We start from the raw sequence: 27,278 nt of genomic DNA on the forward strand, positions 1-27,278 counted from the left end.
ATAAAAAAATAAACGGTAAATGCAAAGAGGGTATTCATTTATGAATATAATTTTTCTAGTACTATTTGTTTGGGGGGGGGGGGGTTGCGGGGAGGAGGCGGGAGGAGGAAAATGAAAATATAGACCTAAGGCGGCGAATTACTTCAGTTATCTCATCTCTACTGCATTATAGACACCATACTTTACCATGTTTAGCCAATGAAACTGCATGAGAAAATGTATGTCCATCATGTGGTGCAATCAAGCTTGTCTGAGGTGATACGGTCAAACGTTCCGAACTCAGTCACCGTCGCCGCCGCCACGGGGGACCCGCCGCCGCCCGCTCGGGCGGTGTTGCCAACCGTAAGGACATGTCCCTAAACGTAGGGACATTTAACCAATTTTTCTTGCCGTAGGGACGCCCTTGCAAAATTTCTGAAAACGTAGGGACTTTTAAACATTTTTATGCAAATATATATTTTCGTCTAACTGCCCTTTACCTTCAGTGCTACACCACTATAAAATCCATATGATAAACTGCCATACCCACTTTTTTTTTTTTTTAAATAATAATCTCATTTTCCGATAATGCAAACGTTCAGAATGAACATGTCTTGCACTTGTAAAAAATAACCGTTACCGGTTGGTATGTACTATGTAGACTCTGGATGTGTCACTGACTGACAGTGTGATGGTGGTGGTGGTTGCTTGTGGTGGTGGTACGTACACTCATATAAGACTGCATAAGGTTTTTGTGAAGACGATTTTCTAGCATATGACTAATTGACTGACTGAATACTCTTAGATCCTGGATAAAGCTGGACCGAGCACACCGAAGAAAGTAAGAGAGAGGAGAGGAGAACTCTCGAAAAATGAAAAATCGTCTCCTAGAAAGCAGCGATTTAGACAAGAATGGTTACAGGTATGGTTATTTACAACTCAACAAAATATTGAAATGGCTAGGTGAGACTGTATGGTTGGTTAGATCGAGATAATTTCGAATAGGCCCATTGGAGTTTCGTAAGGGAGTAGTGAATGGTCACATGGTGTGGCAATAGTCCATTCATTTATTATCATACAAGAAACATAATAAACTAGGCATAAGTTAGGCCAGGTAGGTATACGTAGGCTCTTTGGTTTGGCCTAACTTACAAACATCTATTGATCTCTGTATAGGCTATTTGCACTGGGCATTAATTGTTTTCATGGGGAGGGGCACAGTAACCGGATTCAGTTTACTTTCCTTTTGAAAATAGACAAACATTGCACACATACACGATATTTGTAGACACCCCCCACTCTCCCGTGATGAGCCTATAGTTTGTGAAGGAATTAAGCAAAGTCTTACTCATTTATTTTAATTTTTCATTTACTCTTTTTCTCTTTGTATTTTGTAGGGATTTAGAATTGTTCGTGCCGCTGACATATAAATGAGAAATAGCTCTATTTTCCTTGTATAAAAAGCCAATATCGAGTTTACTTTATATTATCCATGATTCTATATGGCTCTGGTTTCGGAAAGATGAATTTCGTGGATGGTTAACTGAAATCACGGATGACCCTTTTCATGCCCTCTGCAAAGCGTGCAATAGTAAACTTGTAGCAGGACACAGTGAGTTGGTAAAACACAGTAACAGGGAATCGCACAAGAGATCAGTTAAAGTAATTGAACGTCAAGCATCTGCAGGTTCATTTTTTCAGAGAGGTAAATCTAGTAAAGGAACTGCAAGTACACAAGATGATATCAAGAAGCTAGAAATAATACTAAGTGGGGTATTTGCTGAACACAACATATCTATGAACACTATTGATCACTTCATTGATGCTTTAAAAATTGGTATACCTAACTGTGATGTCATCCAAGGTGTTTCTTTGCACAGAACAAAATGCTCTTACATTACATTATTAAAAATGTTATTGCAAAAGCTGACAAGAAAAAATTGATTGAGACTCTAAAAGAGAAAAAGTTCTCCATTTTAGTAGATGAAGGTACAGATATATCTAGAGTAAAGTTATTGCAGTGCTAGTTAGATATTTTGATGATGATGAGGGTAAAGGTCGAGTTGTCACACAGCTGTTAGAAGCAATTTCACACGATGCCAGAAATAGTGATGCCGAGACTAAGTAAAGTAGTAATGTCATGTTTTGAAGAGAAAGGTATTCCCTTGACCAACATAATCGCCATGGCAGCAGACAATGCAAGTGTATTAGTAGGAAAAAACACTGCATTATGACCAAATTGCAAAGAGATGTAGATGAAAGCTTCTTTACCTTAAAATGTATATGTCATTCGCTCCATATAGCGGCTAGCGAAGCAACAAGTTATTTGCCGAGAAATATTAAAGATTTCGTTCGAAATATTGCTTCATAATTTAGTAACAGCTCAAAAAAGGCAGGCAGAGCTAGCAGAATTGCAGGAATATCTTGCTGCCGAAAGACTCAAAATGCTTAGACTTGCTGATACAAGATGGCTTGCAATGCAGCACTGCATTGAGCGAATACTGAATCAGTGGGAAGTTTTAAAGCTCTTATTCTTTCAGGCCCAGATAGAAGATAAGGTTATTTCAGCAGAACTTGTAATGAAAGAATTTAACAATCCATATACAAAAGCTTACCTGACATTTTTGAAATATGTGCTTGGATATTTTAATCAACTAAATGCTCTTTTTCAAAGTAAAAACAATTTGATTGGTATCCTACAAGATGAGAGCATAAGAATGACAAGACTTATTTGTAAGAACTTTATCAAACCCCAACATCTATCCGATTTGTCCAGAATTGATCCCAATAATGAAGCACAGCTTATTCTGCTTAGTCAAATAGAGTTAGGATATGAATGTGAGGCGCTGCTAGCTACTACTAAGAATTTGGAGGATAACAAGCATTTCAGACAAAGGTGCCTTTCCTTTTATCAAACAGCATTCACGGAACTTGTGAAACGGTTACCTCTCTTTGATCCTCTGTACTCAGAAATGAAATGTGTAATCTCCAAGGTAGCATTAGATATCGAGGTCAAGAAAACATTGCCAAATTTGGAGACTTTAGCCAAAAAGTATGAGCATCTTGTAGGCTCTGTCAATGAAATTCAAAAAGAGTGGAATGATTTGCCTATGTATTTCAATTCAGATCAGTGTGAAATGCTAAGAAAGAAAAACAATGATGAATTTTGGGTGTATCTCTCAATTAAAGAATTATTCAGATGAATTTGTTTTCAAGAATTTGGCCTTTCTGGCTAAATTTGTTTTAACATTGCCTCACTCGAATGCTGAAACAGAACGAACATTTTCGATGATGGGTGATGCTAGTTAATAAGACGGGACCTGATCTGTTAGACTCCAAATTATTTATCAATTCAAACATGAAATCAAAAGGTGAAAATTGTTTAAATCTAGCCAAGGGCATTAATGAAGATTACCTCCGTTTTCATAATGTGCAAATGTATGATTTCAAACAGTCTGATGAGAGCAGTTAACCATTGTATACTTGTAAAGCTATAAACAATATTTTGATTTATTAATTTGAATTTGATAATAAAAAAGTGAAATTATTTTCATTTAGTAGGTTATTGTAAGCCTACCTTACATCATGCTATATTTTTCTATATTTTGCTATATGTATTTTTGTTTATTAAGAAAATAAATTTTGTGTAATATCCTTGTTTTCCTTTTATTGCAGTATATAACCTAGTATATAGTTTGCCATCATGAACGAGTTTGCGGGCCATTGGACTTACTGATAAAAAAGAAATTGATGATCATATCACAATAGGGACATTGAACATTCAATCCCACAGAGGGACATTTGCTGCAGGGGTAGGGACACGTAGGGACTTTTTGCTACAGTTGTAGGGACATGACTGCCTGTAGGGTTGGCAACACGCATTCTGCTGAGCTGCCCTGAAACGTTCAGTTAGCAGTAGGCTCGTAGCTGCGAGCACATATGTTATACATTTCCCTCTCTCGTGTGCCCCCTCTCTCTAGTGTGCCCTCTCTCTCTCTTTCCCCATTGTTCCCTTGGAGTAGTTTTCCAGTTCATACTATTGTTAGACATCGTTAATCCAAAGCGATGTCTTTGTAATGTTATTTTTGTGATCTCTGTGAGCGACTAACAACACCGAATGCCTCATATATAGTGACACCTGAATAAAGTACTTCGACATGTCTGAACATGACCAAAGGTAAGGCGTGGTTTCTTTATACGTAATATATGTATATATGGAAATAGACAACATTGAGGCGTTCAAGTACCTGCGACAATGTGCGTTAAGAAAGCCAATGCGAATATAACTCAAAAAACAAATTCTATATAACTTTGTGTACGCGAAGCAACCGAAGTCCGAACATCTCTGGCGGTCTTTGGAAACTCACGCCGAACGATCGTACGTAGCCTTTTATTTCGCCGATATTAATCATTACTTACCGAGCCAGTTATAAGTTAACTCGTTTTCTTTTTGCGACTTATAATGACCGTTATTTATATTCGTACGATTCAGTCTGCTAAACTCATAATGGAACCATATCAACCCTAAGTCGATCAAACTTCGTAGTATCTGGCAATACGATGACGTTGTTTCTATATATGGTATGCGCTCGCTACGAGTACGACGACGTACGTATTTATTCGTCTGTCTGCATTCCCACTACATTCTATGTAGTATGCACTTTGCGCAATATTTATTATTATTATTAAAATTTAGTATATTTTGTTTTTGCTTTTATTTCAAATGATATACTCGTCTATAACGTTGTGAATTCACAACTAACATTATATATATATATATATATATATATATATATATATATATATATATATATATATATATATATATATATATATATATAAGACACGGGTTATGCATAGTTATGCATACAAAGAAATAATGTAGGAAAAAAAAAACTTTCATAATTAATATATCCTTTTGAGTTGCTACCGATATGCAGGTGTTATAGCTAGGAGGCAACACTGATAAACGCATAAGTTAGCAACACTAGGGAGTTGCCAAGTTTAACTTACTTGGTGACTGCATTTTATATATATTATATATATATATACTATATATATATATAAATCTATATATATATATATATATATATATATATATATATATATATATATATATAAATATGTGTGTGTGTGTGTCTATCTATACATAGTGTGTGTATATCTATATTTCTGCATTATAAGAACTGTGTACGTAAAGAAGAGATTAGCTGCGATTCTTAGAAATGCCCGGTGTACTTATTATCAGGGTGTCATTTGAAGGGGTTTGTAAACTGGCCGCCACCACCCCCCCCCCTCCCCCCCCCCCCCCTGAAAGACTCACGTTCTTCCCTACTACCCCCAAGCCCCAACTTCCCAAGAAGTAACAGTATGATTTCTGTTGAAATTTACAATCATAAATATATGAAATTTCTCGGAAATATTACGTTTCTTGATCCTTGTCTGTCTACTAGCTACCAGTGATGATGAGATAAACAGACAGTAGTGGGAGTATATAACTTTTTGCTGAAATACCTTAATTGCTTATGTGGCTTCAAAATACATATAAAATAGCTCAAAATATAAAGCAAGTAGTTTTACCTTTTGTCCCATCATAAGTAGGACGACTCTACAGAGTATGAAATTCTCATTCACTCTTCTTATCTTGCAACATAGGATGGACCCACGATCTCATTTTTTCGACTTGGCTTTCTTTCTTCGTCAAGTCCAATGGCGATTATTACCAAAAAGAAGAAAAAAAAAAAATCGGCTTTAGAAACGTCACACATATGCCGCAGCCGGTGGTGAGGCATCTTCTGGTGTTGAGGGAGAGGAAATTATGTGTGCGTCATAATCTCTTGTTATCTCTATCCTCAACTTGTCGGTACCTACGTGCGTACGTCGAGGATGTGATTCCGATTGTCGGGAGTGCATATATACACTGAGGGAGTGCCATTTTCATGTATAATAATGGCCGAGGAGTGCAAATCATACGTATGAAAACGAGAGTGCATATTAGACGCGACACATGCTCGTACTCTTACGTCTAAGTTCGTACTACCTGCATCCTACGTATATCTTTTTCGTAACGATTTTTCCCCATATAGGATTTATAGGTACTACTTTTATACATTCTTTCAAGCCGTTTAAGACAATTATTTTCCTTTCGTGCTGCTTTAAATCATTGTTTTTCTTGAGCTGCTTCTTGTTTTAAAGCAAGTCTAGAAGCCACGGCATAAGAATAGAGTGAGTTAGGCCTATTGTGAGCTGAGGGAAAAAGAGGAAAATCGCTGTTAGAGAAACCCGTGATATATTTATACTGAAACCACAATATCGATGCAGACAATGCTGGAAAAAGATGTTTTAAAGAGAGAGAGAGAGAGAGAGAGAGTGAGTGGGGTACGACTGGGTTAGCCTAATGTAAGGCCGGGCGTACATTGAGACTCGGGCGACACAGGAAACGCAGCAAAGAGCAGGGCAGAAAACTGCATTTCACTATTTTAAATGGAAGCGTGCACATTGTCAAGCAGGACAGCACAGCTCAGGGGCAGGCCTGCTTCGGCCTGCGTCACGCAGTGTTTGAAACGCAGTTTTCTGCGCACATGCGGCACAGGAAATAACTTGCTCAGTAATCCACATGATATCATCCTCTGACTGAACAACGAGAGCGTACGGACATTTGATGGAATTTTCCTCCATTCGTATATTGCAGAAAGACAGACATGAAGGCAAATAAAACTGACATTAAAAACAGCCAGTTTTTCTCTACTCCCGATTGGTTTTTGGGCGTTGCAACCTTCAGATGATATGTCACTTTACATCATGTTATGGACCTCATCAAATTGTTCTCTGCTTAATCTGAAATAATTCTTGAATCTTGCATCACTCAACTCAGATGTTAAACCAAATGCACCATGTACTCATTCCTACACAGTGATCTCTTTCCCTTACAAATGCACATCGTAAGAATACCCACTGTAATATTGTGGAATAAAGGTATTATTATTATTATTATTTTTTTTTTTTGCTCTATCACAGTCCTCCAATTCGACTGGGTGGTATTTATAGTGTGGGGTTCCGGGTTGCATCCTGCCTCCTTAGGAGTCCAATCACTTTTCTTACTATGTGTGCCGTTTCTAGGATCACACTCTTCTGCATGAGTCCTGGAGCTACTTCAGCCTCTAGTTTTTTCTAGATTCCTTTTCAGGGATCTTGGGATCGTGCCTAGTGCTCCTATGATTATGGGTACGATTTCCACTGGCATATCCCATATCCTTCTTATTTCTATTTTCAGATCTTGATACTTATCCATTTTTTTCCCTCTCTTTCTCTTCACTCTGGTGTCCCATGGTATTGCGACATCAATGAGTGATACTTTCTTCTTGACTTTGTCAATCAACGTCACGTCTGGTCTGTTTGCACGTATCACCCTATCCGTTCTGATACCATAGTCCCAGAGGATCTTTGCCTGATCGTTTTCTATCACTATTATTATTATTATTATTATTATTATTATTATTATTATTATTATTATTGTTATTATTATTATTATTATTATTATTATTATTATTATTATTATTATTATTACATAATAATAATAATAATAATAATAATTAATAATAATAATAATAATAATAATAATAATAATAATAATAATAATAATAATAATAATATAATTCCTGAAGCCGAACCAAGTCAGAGACGCTGGGAAAACATATGGAGCAATCCGGTATCACACAACAAACATGCAACATGGCTCCAGGAAGTCAAGGAAGAAGAAACAGGGAGAATAAAACAAAGATTCACAGAGATCACGACAGACACAGTCAGACACCAACTAAAGAAAATGCCAAACTGGAAAGCCCCAGGTCCTGATGAAGTCCATGGATACTGGCTCAAAAACTTCAAGGCCCTACACCCACGAATAGCAGAACAACTCCAGCATTGTATCTCAAATCACCATGCACCCAAATGGATGACCACAGGAAGAACATCCATAGTACAAAAAGACAAGAGTAAGGGAAATATAGCCAGTAACTACAGGCCTATCACCTGCCTACCAATAATGTGGAAGTTACTAACAGGTATCATCAGTGAAAGGCTATACAATTACCTAGAGGAGGCAAACACCATCCCCCACCAGAAAGGCTGCAGAAGAAAGTGTAGGGGCACAAAAGACCAGCTCCTGATAGACAAAATGGTAATGAAGAACAGTAGGAGAAGGAAAACCAACCTAAGCATGGCATGGATAGACTATAAGAAAGCCTTCGACATGATACCACACACATGGCTAATAGAATGCCTGAAAATATATGGGGCAGAGGAAAATACCATCAGGTTCCTCAAAAATACAATGCGCAACTGGAATACAATACTTACAAGCTCTGGAATAAGACTAGCAGAGGTTAATATCAGGAGAGGGATCTTCCAGGGCGACTCACTGTCCCCACTACTCTTCGTAGTAGCCATGATTCCCATGACAAAAGTACTACAGAAGATGGATGCCGGATACCAACTCAAGAAAAGAGGCAAAAGAATCAACCATCTGATGTTCATGGACGACATCAAGCTTTATGGTAAGAGCATCAAGGAAATAGATACCCTAATCCAGACTGTAAGGATTGTATCTGGGGACATCAGGATGGAGTTTGGAATAGAAAAATGCGCTTTAGTCAACATACAAAAAGGCAAAGTAATGAGAACTGAAGGGATAAAGCTACCAGATGGGAGCAACATCAAACACATAGATGAGACAGGATACAAATACCTGGGAATAATGGAAGGAGGGGATATAAAACACCAAGAGATGAAGGACACGATCAGGAAAGAATATATGCAGACTCAAGGCAATACTCAAGTCAAAACTCAACGCAGGAAATATGATAAAAGCCATAAACACATGGGCAGTGCCAGTAATCAGATACAGCGCAGGAATAGTGGAATGGACGAAGCAGAACTCTCAGCAGCATAGATCAGAAAACCAGGAAACATATGACTACACAAAGCACTACACCCAAGAGCAAATACGGACAGACTATACATAACACGAAAGGAAGGAGGGAGAGGACTGCGTCAACATCGAGAACAGAGCACTGGGGCAATATCTGAAAACCAGTGAAGACGAGTGGCTAAAGAGTGCATGGGAAGAAGGACTAATAAAAGTAGACGAAGACCCAGAAATATACAGAGACAGGAGAATGACAAACAGAACAGAGGACTAGCACAACAAACCAATGCACGGACAATACATGAGACAGACTAAAGAACTAGCCAGCGATGTCACCTGGCAGTGGCTACAGAGGGGAGAGCTAAAGAAGGAAACTGAAGGAATGATAACAGCGGTACAAGATCAGGCCCTAAGAACCAGATATGTTCAAAGAACGATAGACGGAAATAACATCTCTCCCATATGTAGGAAGTGCAATACGAAAAATGAAACCATAAACCACATAGCAAGCGAATGTCCGGCACTTGCACAGAACCAGTACAAAAAGAGGCATGATTCAGTAGCAAAAGCCCTCCACTGGAGCCTTGGCAAGAAACATCAGCTACCTTGCAGTAATAAGTGGTATGAGCACCAACCTGAGGGAGTGATAGAAAACGATCAGGCAAAGATCGTCTGGGACTATGGTATCAGAACAGATAGGGTGATACGTGCAAATAGACCAGACGTGACGTTGATTGACAAAATCAAGAAGAAAGTATCACTCATTGATGTCGCAATACCATGGGACACCAGAACTGAAGAGAAAGAGAAGGAAAAAATGGATAAGTATCAAGATCTGAAAATAGAAATAAGAAGGATATGGGATATGCCAGTGGAAATCGTACCCATAATCATAGGAGCACTAGGCACGATCCCAAGATCCCTGAAAAGGAATCTAGAAAAACTAGAGGCTGAAGTAGCTCCAGGACTCATGCAGAAGAGTGTGATCCTAGAGACGGCACACATAGTAAGAAAAGTGATGGACTCCTAAGGAGGCAGGATGCAACCCGGAACCCCACACTATAAATACCACCCAGTCGAATTGGAGGACTGTGATAGAGAAAAAAAATGATAATAATAATAATAACAATGATTCCCATGACAAAAGTACTACAGAAGATGGATGCCGGGTACCAACTCAAGAAAAGAGGCAAAAGAATCAACCATCTGATGTTCATGGACGACATCAAGCTGTATGGTAAGAGCATCAAGGAAATAGATGCCCTAATCGAGACTGTAAGGATTGTATCTGGGCACATCAGGATGGAGTTTGGAATAGAAAAATGTGCCTTAGTCAACATACAAAAAGGCAAAGTAACGAGAACTGAAGGGATAAAGCTATCAGATGGGAGCAACATCAAACACATAGATGAGACTGGATACAAATACCTGAGAATAATGGAAGGAGGGGATATAAAATACCAAGAGATGAAGGACACGATCAGGAAAGAATATATGCAGAGACTCAAGGCAATACTCAAGTCAAAACTCAACGCCGGAAATATAATAAAAGCCATAAACACATGGGCAGTGCCAGTAATCAGATACAGCGCAGGGATAGTGGAATGGACGAAGGCAGAACTCCGCAGCATAGATCAGAAAACATATGACAATACACAAAGCACTACACCCAAGAGCAAATACGGACAGACCATACATAACACGAAAGGAAGGAGGGAGAGGACTGCGTCAACATCGAGAACAGAAGCACTGGGGCAATATCTGAAAACCAGTGAAGACGAGTGGATAAAGAATGCATGGGAAGAACGACTGATAAAAGTAGACGAAGACCCAGAAATATACAGAGACAGGAGAATGACAAACAGAACAGAGGACTAGCACAACAAACCAATGCACGGACAATACATGAGACAGACTAAAGAACTAGCCAGCGATGTCACCTGGCAGTGGCTACAGAGGGGAGAGCTAAAGAAGGAAACTGAAGGAATGTTAACAGCGGTACAAGATCAGGCCCTAAGAACCAGATATGTTCAAAGAACGATAGACGGAAATAACATCTCTCCCATATGTAGGAAGTGCAATACGAAAAATGAAACCATAAACCACATAGCAAGCGAATGTCCGGCACTTGCACAGAACCAGTACAAAAAGAGGCATGATTCAGTAGCAAAAGCCCTCCACTGGAGCCTTGGCAAGAAACATCAGCTACCTTGCAGTAATAAGTGGTATGAGCCCCAACCTGAGGGAGTGATAGAAAACGATCAGGCAAAGATCGTCTGGGACTATGGTATCAGAACAGATAGGGTGATACGTGCAAATAGACCAGACGTGACGTTGATTGACAAAATCAAGAAGAAAGTATCACTCATTGATGTCGCAATACCATGGGACACCAGAGTTGAAGAGAAAGAGAAGGAAAAAATGGATAAGTATCAAGATCTGAAAATAGAAATAAGAAGGATATGGGATATGCCAGTGGAAATCGTACCCATAATCATAGGAACACTAGGCACGATCCCAAGATCCCTGAAAAGGAATCTAGAAAAACTAGAGGCTGAAGTAGCTCCAGGACTCATGCAGAAGAGTGTGATCCTAGAAACGGCGCACATAGTAAGAAAAGTTATGGACTCCTAAGGAGGCAGGATGCAACCCGGAACCCCACACTATAAATACCACCCAGTCGAATTGGAGGACTGTGATAGAAAAAAAAAAAAATATACTAATAATAACAAAGTATTCTCGAATTCATTTTCCTACTCAGACTCTGAGCTGAGGTTTCTCAGGTAATCATTTGTGGCAGCCAGGATCACATGACCTACCATAAGACGGCAGACTACTTCTCAATGTGCGCGCCACGCCTATGCTGCCCTGTGCTGCTGACCTGCCCTGCCTTGCCCTGAGTCTGCCTGCTCTGCGCTGCCCTGTGTCTCAATGTGCGCCCGGCTTTAAAAGAAAGCGATGTACTTTTAATACAGTTGTGACATTTGTTACAGTGACGAAAAACGAAAAAACCAAGGGCGGGCTTTGAATTCGGCGAGTGTAGACCTTGCTCTAGGAATTTAAGGCTTTTGTTTAACTATATAAGCAGTTGTTTTGTGGGTCTCTTTATTGTACTTGAAGCTTTTATTTTCTGGGTCTCTTTATTGTACTTGAAGCTTTTATTTTATGGGTCTCTTTATTGTACTTGAAGCTTTTATTTTATGGGTCTTTTATTGGACATTTCACTAGACTACTCCTTTTCCTACGGGAAACATCTCTAGGCCTATGCTACCGAAGACCCTGAAGCCGATAGAGTGACAGCTTCAGCCGTTACTGACGATCGAGATTCAACCGTTACTGGAGATTCAGCCGTTAACGACGACAGAGATTCGGCGATACTGGAGGTGGTGACGAAGCCTGAGGTAGGCCTATGTCTTATGCTTTATATACACTTATCACACTCATTACATAAAGTAGTGTTTTAGTCTTTTTTTTTCTTTGTTCTCCGTCCGCACTTTTCCTATCCGCCCTCAATCCCCCCCCCCCCCCCCCCCAACCACATCTTAAAAACTACCAAGGCTAGAGGGCTGCAAATTGGTAAGTTGATCATCCACCCTCCAATCACCAAACATACCAAATTACAGCCCTCTAGCCTCGGTATTTTTATTTGATTCAAGGTTAAAGTTAGCCCTGATCGGGCTTCTGGCAACGAAACAGGACAGGCCACCACCGGGCTGTGGTTAAAGTTTCGTAGGCTGCGGATTATATTATTTAATCTCGATGAAGAGTTAGCTGTTCTTGCATGCAATTAGGAGGTGGGGGGGGGGGGGGGCGAGAATGACTATATGTATTCACGTAGTAACTCCTGAGAAGAGAGAGAGAGAGAGAGATTTCTCTGCTTCTTCCATATACCAAGAGAAATTGCCTTTTTATCTTATTATTATTATTATTATTATTATTATTATTATTATTACTTCTGTAGTCTCACTTTTTTCAAGCAATAGGTGGGTTTCTTTTCGGAATTATAAGGTACTGTGCACAAATTAATATATTCTTTGCGTCTGTATAAATTAATGTATTGCTGTACACAAATTGATATATTCTTTTCCTCCGTGCAAATTGATATATTCTTGTACTGTACATAAATTAATATAGTCTTTGCCTCTTTACAAATAAATATATTCTTTACCTCGTTGCAAATCAATATATTCTTGTACTGTACACAAAGTAATATATTCTTTACTTCTGTAAAAATTCAATATATTAGTGGACACAAATTAAATATTTCTTTACTGTTGCAAATCAAATATATTCTTGTATGTACACAAAGTAATATATTCTTTACTTCTGTAAAAATTCAATATATTAGTGGACACAAATTAATATATTCTTGTACTACACATAAATTAATATAGTCTTTGCCTCTATACAAATTAATATATTACTGTGCACAAATTGATATATTCTTTTCCTCTATGCAAATTGATATATTTTTGTACTGCACATAAATTAATATATTCTTTGCCTCGATATAACTTAATATATTCTTTACCTCAGCAAATCAATATATTCTTGTACTGTACACAAATTAATATAGTCTTTGCCTCTGTACAAATTAATATATTAAAGTACACAAATTAATATATTCTTGTACGGCACACAAATTAATTTATTCTTTTCCTCTAAAAAACTATATATCCTTTGCCTCTATACAAATGAACATATTACAGTACACAATTAAATATATACTTTGCCTCTGTGCAAATTACGAAATATATAACTTGAACGGTAAGCGTCCAAAGTGAGGAAGCTACAAATTTCAGAGGATTTCGTTCGAATTTCACCAACTGGCAACTACAACACGTAGCTGAAAAGCTTATTTTTTCTCTGTCTTGAAAGCTCTATCAAGCAAAATAAAGCTAACATAGGATGCACAAATATTAAATCTATGATATTTATAACAATCATAAGAAAAAAATACTGTAATAGTGATTATTTCAAAGTATAGTAATTACTCCAAACTATAGAAACGGAGCAATTTGAAATTTTCGTTCAACACAGCATTACCAACATTACGTATGTATATTTCGAGAAATGTGTAAACAAATATTTAATATCATAGTGTATTATCAATTATTTTAGCAAAGAGGCCTAAAACCACGCAAGTATCAATAGAATATAAAGGGAAAATCTCCGAAACATTAAACATAATCAACCATGAATGCACTTAGATTCAACAGAGAAGTTTGGTGTGGTTGGTAGTACTGATTGTAGCTTCCATAATTAATAAGACCGACGGCCACGGGCCACTACACAAACGTATCACAAGCCGGTTTCTACTTGGGGGAGGGGGTTGTGGGGGGAGACTTTGCACTAATATCCGCATCGCCAGCCAGTGCTTTACCAGCCCGGGGAGGCCTTGACCCCAGGCACCCCCAGCATCAGCCGTAGTCGCAGCCACCTGACGTCTTATATATATATATATATATATATATATATAATATATATATATATATATATTATATATAGATAGATATATATAGATATAGATATATATATATATATATATATATATATCTATATCTAGATATATATATATTATATATAGATAGATAGATATATAGATATAGGGATATATATATATATATATATTATATATATATATAATATAATTATATAATATAGATATATATATAGATATTAAATATAATTATATTATATATATATATATCTATATATATATATATATATATATAGATATATATATATAGTATATATATATATAATATATTATTATAATATATATAGATATATCTATAGATATATATATATATATATATATATATATATATTATATATATAATATATATCTATATATATATATAGAATATAACTATATTATTATTATATATATATATATATATATATATCATATATTTATTTATATTAGATATAGATATAGATAATATATATATATATATCATATATATATTATAGCATATTATGATAGTATATATAATATTAAGAAAAAAGAGGGATAAGAAAAAAAAGAGGGAGAAGAGGAAAGAGAAGGACACAAATAAGTGCAAGAAACTTCTTCAGGGAAAGAAGAGAGGAAAAGAGATTAAAATAAAGAGGAAAAAGATTCTTCAAGGAGATAAAGAGAGCAAAATAGAGGAGAAAGAGAGCAAAAGAGAGAGAAAAAGAGCAAAAATGAGAGAAAAAGAGGCTTACAATGCCGGGCCATTTATTGTCTGTTATTTAGGCGAAGACAACAGGCCCTGTGCTTGCGCCTGGGAAACAGACTTGCTATATAAAGAATGAGGAAGACGGTCGCAAGCAACCAGAACACCCGTAAAATCACCACCTGGTTAAGCCGGGAGACGGCAGACCCCATCCAATCCCCTTCCCCCTCTACCTCTACCTCTACCGACAATCCTAACTCCACCTTTTTCACTTCAACCTTTTACCTCAAATCTTCTAATCATATTCCAACCGTGAAATTTAAGACTGAATTTGCGTAAGTGGGCGTATCATAAGGGCGTGATATCACCCAAATTCATATTTCCACAAGCAACCAGTAATCAGTTCGATCCAGTCAAGCATTATTGGACTACATAAATTCATGAGTTTGTGGGGAATTTATATATTGCACACACACACACACACACACACACACACACACACACACACATATATATATATATACTATATATATATATATATATATATATATATATGAAGCACCCAAGCATGATTAATAGGCCTAGTGCTCGATTCTTAAAACAGGCTTCTGGTTATTCCTGACTAGATAAAAAGGGCCTGAGAGAGAGAGAGAGAGAGAGAGAGAGAGAGAGAGAGAGAAGAGAGAGAGCATAAAAGGAGATACTCGAATTAAAATAACTCTCGCCAAGCATATTCACACTCCAGATCGTATGGCCAAGAGTAGTTACCGAAAAAAAAAAAAAGGTGGAAACCCATGAAAATACTTGTTTGATGCGACCTTGAACGCAATTCCACATGCACAAATTTGTACAATTTAGAAATTCGATGAGATTATTGAATAGCATGCTGCAAAATATATTTCCTTGATTACTGAAATAGGCCTATCCATTTAGCCAATGCTAAACGCACGTATAACTTGGATTTCGTTTCTTTTTCACCAATGTTTGTCTTATTTATATTTTTTGTTCTTTATCAAAATAAATCATAATAACTTTCGATATAACGCTATAAAAGTAGAAAGTTAGTTGACAAATCACATTAGGTCAGTGCTTATGCACTCGGTTCCTGCTGCCACTCGATTGTGAACACTCGATATCACATATTGAGAGACGCAGATGTTTTTAAAGGGAAATTCTTTTTCTTTTCTTTTAACAGACAATTATTGAACTATAAAAATACCTTTTGTGGTTCTACAGTTAATCACTGATACGTATTATCAGCATACATATACCAGCTCTCTGGCTGGGGGCTAAATGACACATGGCCACGTGTCCCCACACTGGCTGTGTGGGGACTGGGAACACTGGCTGTCGGCCAGTTCCCTTGAGAAAAACCCCAGAGCGCTGAAAAACCTCTTAACCTTTAAATCGTCCCCTTCTCAAGTCCCAGCGAATCAATATTTTGGCAGTACTTAATGCAAGGCATTGACTTAATGAAACTGACCGTAAAAATCCTAATCCGTAAACTCGATCCCCATTCTATTTGGTTATTACTTTTGGGACTATTGTTATATTTGTTATGACTTATACCCTCAGATATTGCATATTACATATTTTATTTGTTGATCCTATTAAAAGTAATCAAAATCGGTAAGTATCACTCAGTATGTTATGGCATTTTTTATAATCTTGTCACTAGACTACTTCTATTTATTCTTTTTTTATTATTTGAATTTTCCTCTCATTTTCATTGAGGTTTTCACCTCATTTTCATTCATCGTTATGATTTACTTAAATTTCATTTCCTTTTTCATAGTATATTCTCTCTTTTAAGGCTGTAATATTCTCTTTATGTTTTTATAATTTATACTTTTTATCTGGCATTACCATCCATTATTTCTTATTACATTTTCTTCTGAAATATTTATGACATACAGATATGAAAACGTAGAGTAAATAAAGATTTATTATAACTCACGGTCTGGACCGTGTTTATAACTCATAAATCTAATGCGTGTAACAATTTTTACTTTTTATAAGGTTGTTGCTCATAAACTCATCATTGGGAGAGAAATAATTCATTTACAGTATTTATCACAGGAATTGTAATTTTATGATGCTATACAAAATGTACATTACGAAGAATCTTCGTCGTCAGATGATCTTGGTTCAATAACATATATCCTTTGCAGCATCGCCTGTTTGCAAGTTTTCGGAATTCTTAACTGCATTTGCCCGTTTCACAGCATGCTTTCTGTAGGAATTAATTAATCTCCCTACTGACTATATTGTTCTCGGTAACCTGGAGCAAGAAGGCATTCTTTATGGCGCTAGAGTTCTCAGCTAGACCGGGTGGTGGGGCTTATCCAAAGGTATATAGGAAAAGTGGCAGCGTCTTTCGAAACATCTGTCACGTTTATAAATGCGATTTCTCATTTTATTTACAAATAAAATTATGATCACAATATGTAAACGCTTACGTTTAGAAAAACATGCTAAAAACTTTAAACTGTCGAATTATTGATTCCTGTGTTATAAAGTAAGGTATTCAAAACTGGATACTGGTAGATGTGGCATAGCTCCGCACCGGGAGGTGTATTGATAATTGCCAAGCAATGTTATTTTGCTACACTAACTATACTCTGTTTTTTTTTCATCTGTCCAGCCGCCTGTGGTGTTTTTGTATGGTAACACTGCGTCCCGGGCTTTAGATATTACGCAATGTGTAAGTTTTAGGTAAATAAAAGGATATCTGGGTGTACATTTGCAACTGAAAAGTGTTTTAATAATTTACTGTATGCGAATTACACCGTTAATATTCGAAATAGGATATTATTATAATCGTTGAATGTAAGCTGAATGTAACTATCTAAAGCCCGGACGCAGTGTTACCATACAAAAACACCACAGGCGGATGGACAGATGAAAAAAAAAGAGTATAGACGAAATAGTCACCCTGGTCATAAAATAGTAACCATATATTTACCATTATATTAGTTGGGTTTACTAATTAAACCTTTTTAAAGTTAGATTTTCCCCTTTCCGAAATTCAGTTGCTTCATATCTTTCGAAACATTACGTAACTTTAATCATTGTAAAATTTGGAATCGAGCGAGTTACACGGACAGTGTTCAGTCTTGAAGCTGATTTATTACATTCGAGATATATATATATATATATATATATATATAATATATATATATATATATATATATATATATGATCAGGCTACAAAGTGAACACGGGCAAGTAAATTTATTCATACAGTTTTCAGCACAAAGTGGCGAGTAACAAAAAACTGCACTGAAATGTATTTCTTTGCGTTCCCCACAGAGTAAGTTGACAAGCTCCATAAATCCTTCGATATTCATAGGTAGTTTATTATTTCTTTTCTTTTTTAAGCCACATTTATCACTTTAGGTAATATGCTGTATGTTAAATCAAAACGTTTGCTGAAGTAATAATGATAATGAACAACCTAATATATAACATAGGTCTAGTCTAAAAATCAATGTCATAAGCATTGTAAACTGACAAAAACGATATGAAACATGTAGGTCTATGCCATCTTCTGTGATCCGGATATTTTGAAATGAGATATTTCCCCTAGAGAATGGACAGCATATTATGCATGGTTTATGGTATACATGTGGCAAGCCTAAGCCAAACGAATGCCCTATTCAGGGCTATGAGTTTCAAAAAATTGGAAAAGAGCACATCATAATTGGTCCCTTTTTTTATCAATAAGCTACATTAATATAAATAAAATCCACGATTATATAATACACCACTTCCTAGCATACTGATATCGAAACGTATTCGGTTATAATCAGTTGAATCACTTCAACTAATGCAATTGCCTAATACATATTTGCAGTTTTTTTTCTCGAAAAAAAAAAAAACTCATTAAACGTGACTAATATAAGTCAGTCTTCACCCTAAGATTAATTCACAGGTTAACCAAGTTTTGCTAACCTATTATATTTACTTATTATCTATAATATAATATAATATATTATATAATATTATAATATATTATGTATAATATATATATATTATAGATTATATATATATATATATATGGATATATTAAATTATATATATATATACACTACCCTCACTTGACTCCCTCTCATATCCTCACACACAGAGATAACGCAGCAACCGATGACGCCACCCACACGCCTATAGAGTGCTAATCCACCATATATCATATATGACCAACCTCCGATTGCAATTGCACGCCAAGACTTATTATATATAAGAAGACAAGGCAAAATTGAGGATTTGCTGGACCTAAAGAATGAATGCATTGTAGGACATCACGTTTGTGTTACGTCATCTGCTGTTGTCAAACTCGGTTCTAATTGACAATCGTATGATCGTATCTGATATTGGCGCGTGAACACTCGAGACTAGTGAAAATGGTTCGTTTTTCAAAGATATTATTATATTCAGAAATATGATATAATTTCAATTATTTTTATTATTGGAAAAAAGTTTTAAAAGCATAAATGTATACGCGGATCTACAGGCCGCATGCATACGTGAGGAGTGCAGACCTCAGCTCATCGTTGCCAATTTAGTGGAGCTTCACATATACGACGATGTGTTTCAAACTGTTTCCATGAATTCTAGTTGTCATAGTAATGCAATAATGATAAAATTGCTCTAATATGTATATATACTACAAATAGATGCGCTAATTTCACTTATTTCCCAGGTTTTGTGTAAGTCGTTTACCCAGTGTGTAGGGTAAGCACATACCAATTGGCAGCACTGCCTCAGCTCTGCATTCGAATCTTCGCACTTGTGGCCGTTTTCCCCCGTGCTTTGGCAACACTGCTGTCGGCCAAAGGAACATGAGCCCAGGAGGACTTTAACTTTCACTTTATATATATATATATATATATATATATATATATATATATATATATATATATATACACACACACACCACACACACACACACACACACATATATATATATATATAATAGATTTATATTATATATATATATATAAGATAGATATATATATAATATATTAATAATATTCTTCACTGTACAGCATTTATATATTTTTTGCCTCTATACAAAAATAACATATTATGCACTGTATACAAAGTGATATGTTCTTGTACTATAGACAAATGATAATCTCTTTCACAATGACTATTGTAACTGCTGTTCCTTAAGTAGAGAAATGTAGCGATCAAACTTATCACCTGTAATTAAATATTTACAGAATATATTGTGATCGTAGCTTTGGTTTTGTATTTTTATTTGATGGTGTATAAGATCTTAAAGAGGTACAGACAAAATTGCCTGTACCTTCAGGGTGCAATTATTGGCTCGTCTTTTCACCTGTACTGTTCTCAAGAGCTATGATTCTTTATTTCTTCCAGTCATGTGGGACTACTTACCGCCCGTCTGTCTGTCTGTCTGTCTGTCTGTCTGTATAATCTTTCCCAGCTGATCTTCTGGTAACGTACGTACTTTCATTCATATATAGTGCTTTGTCTCAACCAATCTCCACCACATAAAGTTCTTTGCATCGTCCCTTCCTTGATTTTTCTTCCATCTTACTATCCTGAACCCTCTCCTAACACTTGTTTCGTAATGCAACTGCAAATTCCCCCCCCCCCCCCCCTGCTACTTCTTAGAAAGCATCTTCCTTTCTCTCCTTTTCAGTATCAAGGCCCCAGCACTTGGCCTAAGTATTATACTTCTTCCATTTATATTTTCTTTCTTTCATCTTACTTCCAACCCTCGCCTTAAATTTTGTTGCAGCGCTGAATGACCACATATATCCAGTGGCGATTTTACCCCTCAAAAAGTGGGGGGGGGAGGGGTTTGCAACTCTGGGGCAAAGATAATTGTTGGTTAGGCATCATAGGAAAGGTTACTAAAAATAATTACAACTTTGGAAACATTTTGAAACTCATCGAGGAATGAATTTCCCTAAAGGTAAAGGTTCATATAGAATTTTGTTCGATTCCTAAGCAAAACAACTGTAAAACATCCATCTGATATTTTACCTGACTTGCATGATATGAAGATTTAACATTCAAAACTATATATAGTTCTCAACAATACGCAAACATTAAAGAATGGATAGTATGTATAAATATAATACACATTTGAACCAAATAAAGAAAGGTAGTAACTATATGAAATGAACAGATGTACATTGGGCATGTCATGACAATTCTGAAAAGGTTCAGTTTGACATTTCCTGTATATTTAGCAATATAACCAAATCATGTTGTGTGACTAGTTAGTGGCTATTGTTATATTCAATAATGATTAATCTTATATATAATATTTCATTAAAAAAAAGGGGGGGGGGGTGGGCAAACAAGGGTCATGGTCAAAATCTGGGAGGGCAGCTGCCCCCCCATGCCCACCCCTAGAATCGCCACTGCATATATCCCAGTGCTTGACATTTGGTCTAAATTTTATATGCGGATCAATTAATGTACGAATAGAAGTAATCAGGAGACAGGAGCCAAATGTATGTTTCTGTACCTGTATATTCATTGTTTGCTTTTAATTTGTACCTCTTTTCAACTTCATTACGTAATTCTGGGAAAATTGTTTTTCCAGAGCGTAAATTTTGTGATATCTTCTGATTTCTGCCACTAGGGACAACGCTACCAATCTGACCAATTTTTTTAAGAAACTGATATTACCTGTGTAACAACAAATGATTAAAGGTTATTTTCACCAAGTAATTCTGGTTGTGATTTGCCCTGTGGTGAGCTTGTACCACCTTGTTTGTCAGAGCGATCAGCTGAATTCACTGAGGAGTAACTTTCTCTACTTATTGCAGGATCAGCAGGTACGTCTAGAGCCAATCCCTCCAGAGGAGGAGTCTCTCACACCACGGGCACCTGACCGCGTCGTATCTGCTCCAGGGGAACCATGCACCAGCCCCGGTCAGATCGCAGATGATGGTGACTCGATCGTCAACTTGAACCCCTCTCAAGATCAAGTACACAGCCAGGTGAGCGAAGGCATCTGCTCTGACTCAAAGCCAACAAGGAACATTTTAGTAATCCCTATACATGTGAAGTTACCTCTTTTATATCTGGATCGTTCTAACACTCAGGTTTTCCTCATTCGTCCTCAGAGTATCGTCAAGGTCGAGGAAGGCACATCTACAGCCATCGCTCAAGAGCTTATTCATTCAAGGCGGCGCCACACTCCCGTCGCTGGAAGCGTCGTAAATGATCCCCCTGAGAGTCAAGTCGACCTGGAAGCTCTGCAGAGGGATGTACTCCAATATAGGCGGGAGAATAAAGAACTGAAACGTCTGCTCGCTCTCTGTGAAGAAATCTATCAATCGTCCAAGTTGGGCTACAATGGAAATATGAACTTTTAAGAACCTTACAGATCTTGGTTATAGATGGAGAACTGGAAAATTGGCTTTAAAGATAACGACGCATTTGGTGACACGCTGTGCATAAATAAGTTGATTTGTTGATGAAATTTAAGGACGAAAATAACAATATATGGGCATTTGCTTATCCCATATCAGTCGTAAAATAGCATGGGCCTAACATCGACAACCATTATGTATAGGTATGTATATAGCTATGTATATAGAATTATGTATATGTATATAGCTATGTATAGGTAAAGTGATGCATTTACATAGATTTTTTTAAAATTTAAATCATGCCTTACTTTCGATTTTTTTCTTTTGTTTACTACTAGCCACTGACACGCCAGCCAGCTCATTATATGTCACTTGATTTGATTCAAACTGAAAAAATATATATTTTTGACTAATGTCAACCATGCATTTGAGAGATCTGCAGTCATCAATGTCCTCTTCAGAACTTTAACGTAGATTTCTAGTTTAAACGTTTATTTTTATTTACGCACACTTTATTATTGGGCTGCACCCTTGCTGCTTTGCATAATTGCCATCTGGTCAGAGTCCAATCTGTGCCTTCTGTTCAGATTGCAATAAAGCACCACAACTCTTACAGAATCTTGGTGAACCCAAGTGTTGCCTACCGTGGCTCCTCTGCGATTCTTCGTTGCTTGTTTGTTTGTTTGTGCGTTTTTTTTTTTTACGTTGTATGGAACCAGTGGTTATTCAGCAACGGGACCAACGGCTTTACGTGCCTTCCGAACCATGACGAGAGTGAACTTCTATCACCAGAAATACACATCTCTGACCCCTCAGTGAAATTTCCGAGAATCGAACTCGCGACCGCCGAGGTGGCAGGCCAAGACCATACCAACCACGCCACTGAGGCGCTTAATTTTCCTCGTTGCAGTAACCATGTTGTAACTATGTCACTTGTAACCATGTTGCTTACTTAGATTTACCCTGCTTTTTGCTTCTCAAAGTATCATTAAAAAAAATCATACTATTTTGGCCTTCTGTATCTCTCCTAACCCCGCGTTTTTTTTTAATTATGAGAAAGAATGAACAACAGTTATCTTGCACAAAAAGATTATTCACAGAAACTAAAGGCAAGAATATGTACAGGTGTTATAGAACTAACAAAAGTGTAAATTTGTCTCTCTTCTGAACTGAACCCAAGACCAGAATGTATTGACTGAACCTACAAAGGTGTATCTTCCCTCTGCAAGACGAACGGACGAAACAAAAGAATGAATATTTTCAAAATGATTCTTGTCTGTTAGTAATATACAGATAACAATCAATCAACCACAGCCACTCTGCTGTTTCTGGACAGTTCCATGAATAATTTTCCAGTTTTTCAATACAGAGAGCAAAGGAAGTCTGCATAGTGTGTAATGGTATGGAGGAGTTATGAAGTTCCATTTGACAACGTCTGTGTGTGTGTGTGTGTGTGTGAGAGAGAGAGAGTGAGAGAGAGAGAGAGAGAGAGAGAGAGAGAGAGAGAGGGTGTAATTGCTGTATGGATGGTTAATGACTGAATTGGTTGTTGGTAGGTTCTGGGCTGTCTGCTGGTTCTGTTAATTGTTAGAGTTCTGTGTTTTGAGTGAGTTTTTGAGGCAGTCTTTGGTGAGAGCTGGTGAGAGTTAGTGGTGTCGGAAGCAGTTATTTGAAGGATTGGAAATTAATCGTTTTTTGTGTTTTGTTTTGTTGTTGTTAAGTTGTTAGTGTTTTTTTTTTTTGCTTAGAGTTGTTGTGCCTGTGCTGTTGTGTTGTTTGTGCAGTGGTCTTTTGTTGTGTTTTGTTGTTATATGTGATTTTTTGTGTTGTTGGATTTCTTGACCTCAACCAGTGAAAGCACAGGATAGCCCGGAGTATCTGGAGTGTTGGTAAGTACGTGTTTTGTGTTGTTTTTGTTTTTGTATAGGTGTAGGTCAATTGTCCTGCGTGTATTTGTTGTGTAAAGAAGAAAGTGTGACTGAGGGTGGATTTTGGCAGGTGGATCGTTTAGGTTAATGTGTGGGGGGGGGGGGGGGGGGGTTTTGCAACTTGTTTTTTCTAGCTTGTGATCCCGCCACATTATATTTTGGCGCCCAACGTGGGGCTGTTGGTGCGGCAGCTGCAGGGCAATTGGGTAGTGAGTTGTGTGATTGATGGAGAAAGTAAGATGGAAGGGTTGAAGGAGATTAGGGAGGAGCTGAGGTTGGCGAGGGAAGCTAAGGGAAGGTTGGAAGTGGAGAATGAGAGGTTAAGGGTAGAGTGTGATGAACTGAAGAACGAGTTAGAGGAAATGAGAGGAATGCTAAGGAGTGCGAAAGTGGAAATGAAAGAAGAGGTGAAAGGAGCGGAAGAGAGAATGATTGAGAAAATGGACGAAAAATTCGGGGTAATGATGAATGCAGTGCAAGAGATGATGTAGGAAATGATGAAGGGATTCGTGGGAGAGGGAGCTGTAGGAGGTAGGCCTACTTGGTCTTGTGACGGGCCAGGAGTGGTGAAGGAAGCAAAAGAGCGAGTGGATGAGTGTACGAGTGAAGGAGGGGATTCGGTTGTGATAGGTAAGGGAAAGAAGGGGAAGACACAGGATAAGGATAAACCTGAGGACAAGAATAAAAAAGTGGCTGAGGAAAAGACGACGACTAAGGGAAAGAAGGTTAGTAAGGGTGATGGACAGGATGAGACTAGGTCAGAATAAATTGGGGAAAGGGCTGAGAGTGATTTGGATAGCGGTGAGTGGAAACAGGTAAGTAGAAAGAAGAAGGGTAAGAAGAGCGTAGTCAGGGGTATGGACGTGAGTATGGAAGTGGATTTCGTGTATTTCGGAAGAGGGAAAGATGGGTCAGAATGGAAGTAGCGAAAGTGAGAGTGAGAGTGAGCGGGAAGTACGAAAGGCTGTGTATATGAGAGAGGTACTCCGATGTGCACAATACGAGGAATATGGTAGTAGGGACATAAGGGACTTTTTTGAGGAATATGAGAGGTATTGTGAGGCAAAGTATGGGGATAACAAGAGAGTCTGGGCAAGAGAGTTAGGTAACTTTTTGACGGGATTTTTGTTGAATATGTATAGGGTAATTATGAGTGTAGGGAATGTGCCGTATGAGAGTGTAAAAGCTAGGATTGTAGAACAGGCAAAGAGGATAAAGAGTAGCGTTAGATATAGGAGGAAGCAAGATTTTGAGGAGGCAAGAATGAATGTTGGTGAGTCGTTGTCGATGTATGTCTGTAGGTTAGAAACATTAGCTAGGAAAAAGCTTGGGGACGAAGGGATAAATGAGTGTAAGGAGTTAGTACGAAAGTTGTTGGCGACTGTATATGAGTTTATGAATCTGAAACGTAAGGAGAAAATGCGATGGACGAATGAAAGGTTAACATGGAACGACATTTTAGAAATAGTAGAGGATTACGAGTTAGATAGGTGTATGAAAGAGAGTAGAAGTGTTAGTGTTAGGACTGAAGTAGCTGAGGTTGTACCGGAGTTTAAAAGCTATAGGGAGGCAGTTTTGGAAGGGCCGAGGCGAATGGCAGAGCGAGTGGTGGATAGGAGTGTTAGGGCCAGTAATGTGAGTGTAGTTAGCCCTAAAAGAGATAGGAGTGCGAGTGTTGGAAGAGTAAGGTCAGTTAGTCGTGAGCGAGATCAGTGTTATAGATGTGGTAAGCCAGGACACAGGAAGAATGAATGTCGTTGGGCGTTAGGAGCGTGCTTTGGGTGTGGGCAAACAGGGCATTTGGTGAGTGAGTGTAAGAAAGATAGGGATATTAAATGTTATAGGTGTGGACAGGTAGGGCATATAGCTAGTGGATGTCGGGGTACTCGTATGAACATAGTTTGTGGCAACTGCGGGAAGAACGGGCATTATGCTAGGATGTGTAAAGAACAGCGTGCGAAATCTTTGTTTGAATGTGGAATGGAGGTCACGTGGCGAGTGTGTGTAGGCGAAAGAGGATGAGTCAGGCTGGGAGTTCAGGAAACTAGGTGAGAAGGGGATTCAGTTGGGTGGGTCCTCTGGTATGCGGGTAGTAGGAGTGATGCATGTGCGTGAAGGATTGTTACATGAAAAAGGGTTTGGGGATAGAGCTCATGAATGTATGAGTGTAAAAGTGAGATGCAAAGGGGTGTGTTTGCTTGCTTTGATTGATACTGGGTGTAGTGTCAATGTTCTTTTTAAGAATGGATGCGACAAGTTGCGGAGTGAGTGTGAAATTGGGAGTGTAAAGGGGAGTACGAGGAATAGGAAATTTGGGTATGCCTGTGGTGGGAGTGGTGCATGAAAATGTAGAAATCGGAGGGGTAGTGGTGGATGAAAGTGACTTTTATGTGATCGAGGGAGTGAGTGATAAGTATGATATGTTGTTGGGGTACGGGTTCTTGAGGAAGTGTGGGATGGTGGTCCGTCCAAGAGCAAATATGGTTGAGTTGCATATGAAAGGGGAACAAATACGTGGAGAGTTAGTACTTTAGGTAGAAAAATTGGGGAGGTAACCAGTAAAATATGGAAGGGGGGTGCCATTAATTGCGAAAGAGAGTGTAAAGGTGCCGCGAAAGTCGGAGAAGTTGTTAGTGTGAAAGTTTGCGGGGGTGGGGGCTGGATAGTCCTTGGGATGTCAAAGGTGACAAGTGTACATACGTGGTTGAGGGTGTGGATGCGAACAAGTTGGTAAGAGCAAGCATGCATGTATACGACAGGATTTTGGATATGGAGAATCCGCGGGTTTTTGTAGCCTCATTGCCGAGTGTTAGGAAAAAACGAGTGCGGGGTATACGTGAAGGTGATTGTGTGGGGTTGCTATACACGTTGGTGAGTACTGATGATGCGATATGTGGAAGTGAGACAGGTGATGACAGGT

The 27,278-nt window shown here is 37.8% G+C and overlaps 1 protein-coding gene across 1 annotated transcript; it reads left to right on the forward strand.

The window, feature by feature from the left end:
• Nucleotides 1-3,881: 3,881 nt before the first annotated feature.
• On the forward strand, nucleotides 3,882-23,441 carry LOC135218296 (uncharacterized). Its single transcript, XM_064254514.1, has 4 exons — nucleotides 3,882-4,155; nucleotides 12,164-12,306; nucleotides 21,882-22,055; nucleotides 22,182-23,441. Exons 1-4 carry the CDS (start codon nucleotides 4,137-4,139, stop codon nucleotides 22,431-22,433), a joined length of 588 nt encoding a protein of 195 aa, XP_064110584.1. The 5' UTR covers nucleotides 3,882-4,136; the 3' UTR covers nucleotides 22,434-23,441.
• Nucleotides 23,442-27,278: the final 3,837 nt, after the last annotated feature.

This window comes from Macrobrachium nipponense, chromosome 9, assembly GCF_015104395.2.
Source record: "Macrobrachium nipponense isolate FS-2020 chromosome 9, ASM1510439v2, whole genome shotgun sequence".
NCBI classification, from domain to species: domain Eukaryota; kingdom Metazoa; phylum Arthropoda; class Malacostraca; order Decapoda; family Palaemonidae; genus Macrobrachium; species Macrobrachium nipponense.

What these genes read in the sequence shown, in the direction of transcription:
- LOC135218296 (XM_064254514.1), top strand. An exon ending in AGGTGGTGACGAAGCCTGAG is followed by an intron (nt 12,307 to 21,881) that starts GTAGGCCTATGT and finishes TACTTATTGCAG; the next exon opens with GATCAGCAGGTACGTCTAGA. An exon ending in AAGATCAAGTACACAGCCAG is followed by an intron (nt 22,056 to 22,181) that starts GTGAGCGAAGGC and finishes ATTCGTCCTCAG; the next exon opens with AGTATCGTCAAGGTCGAGGA.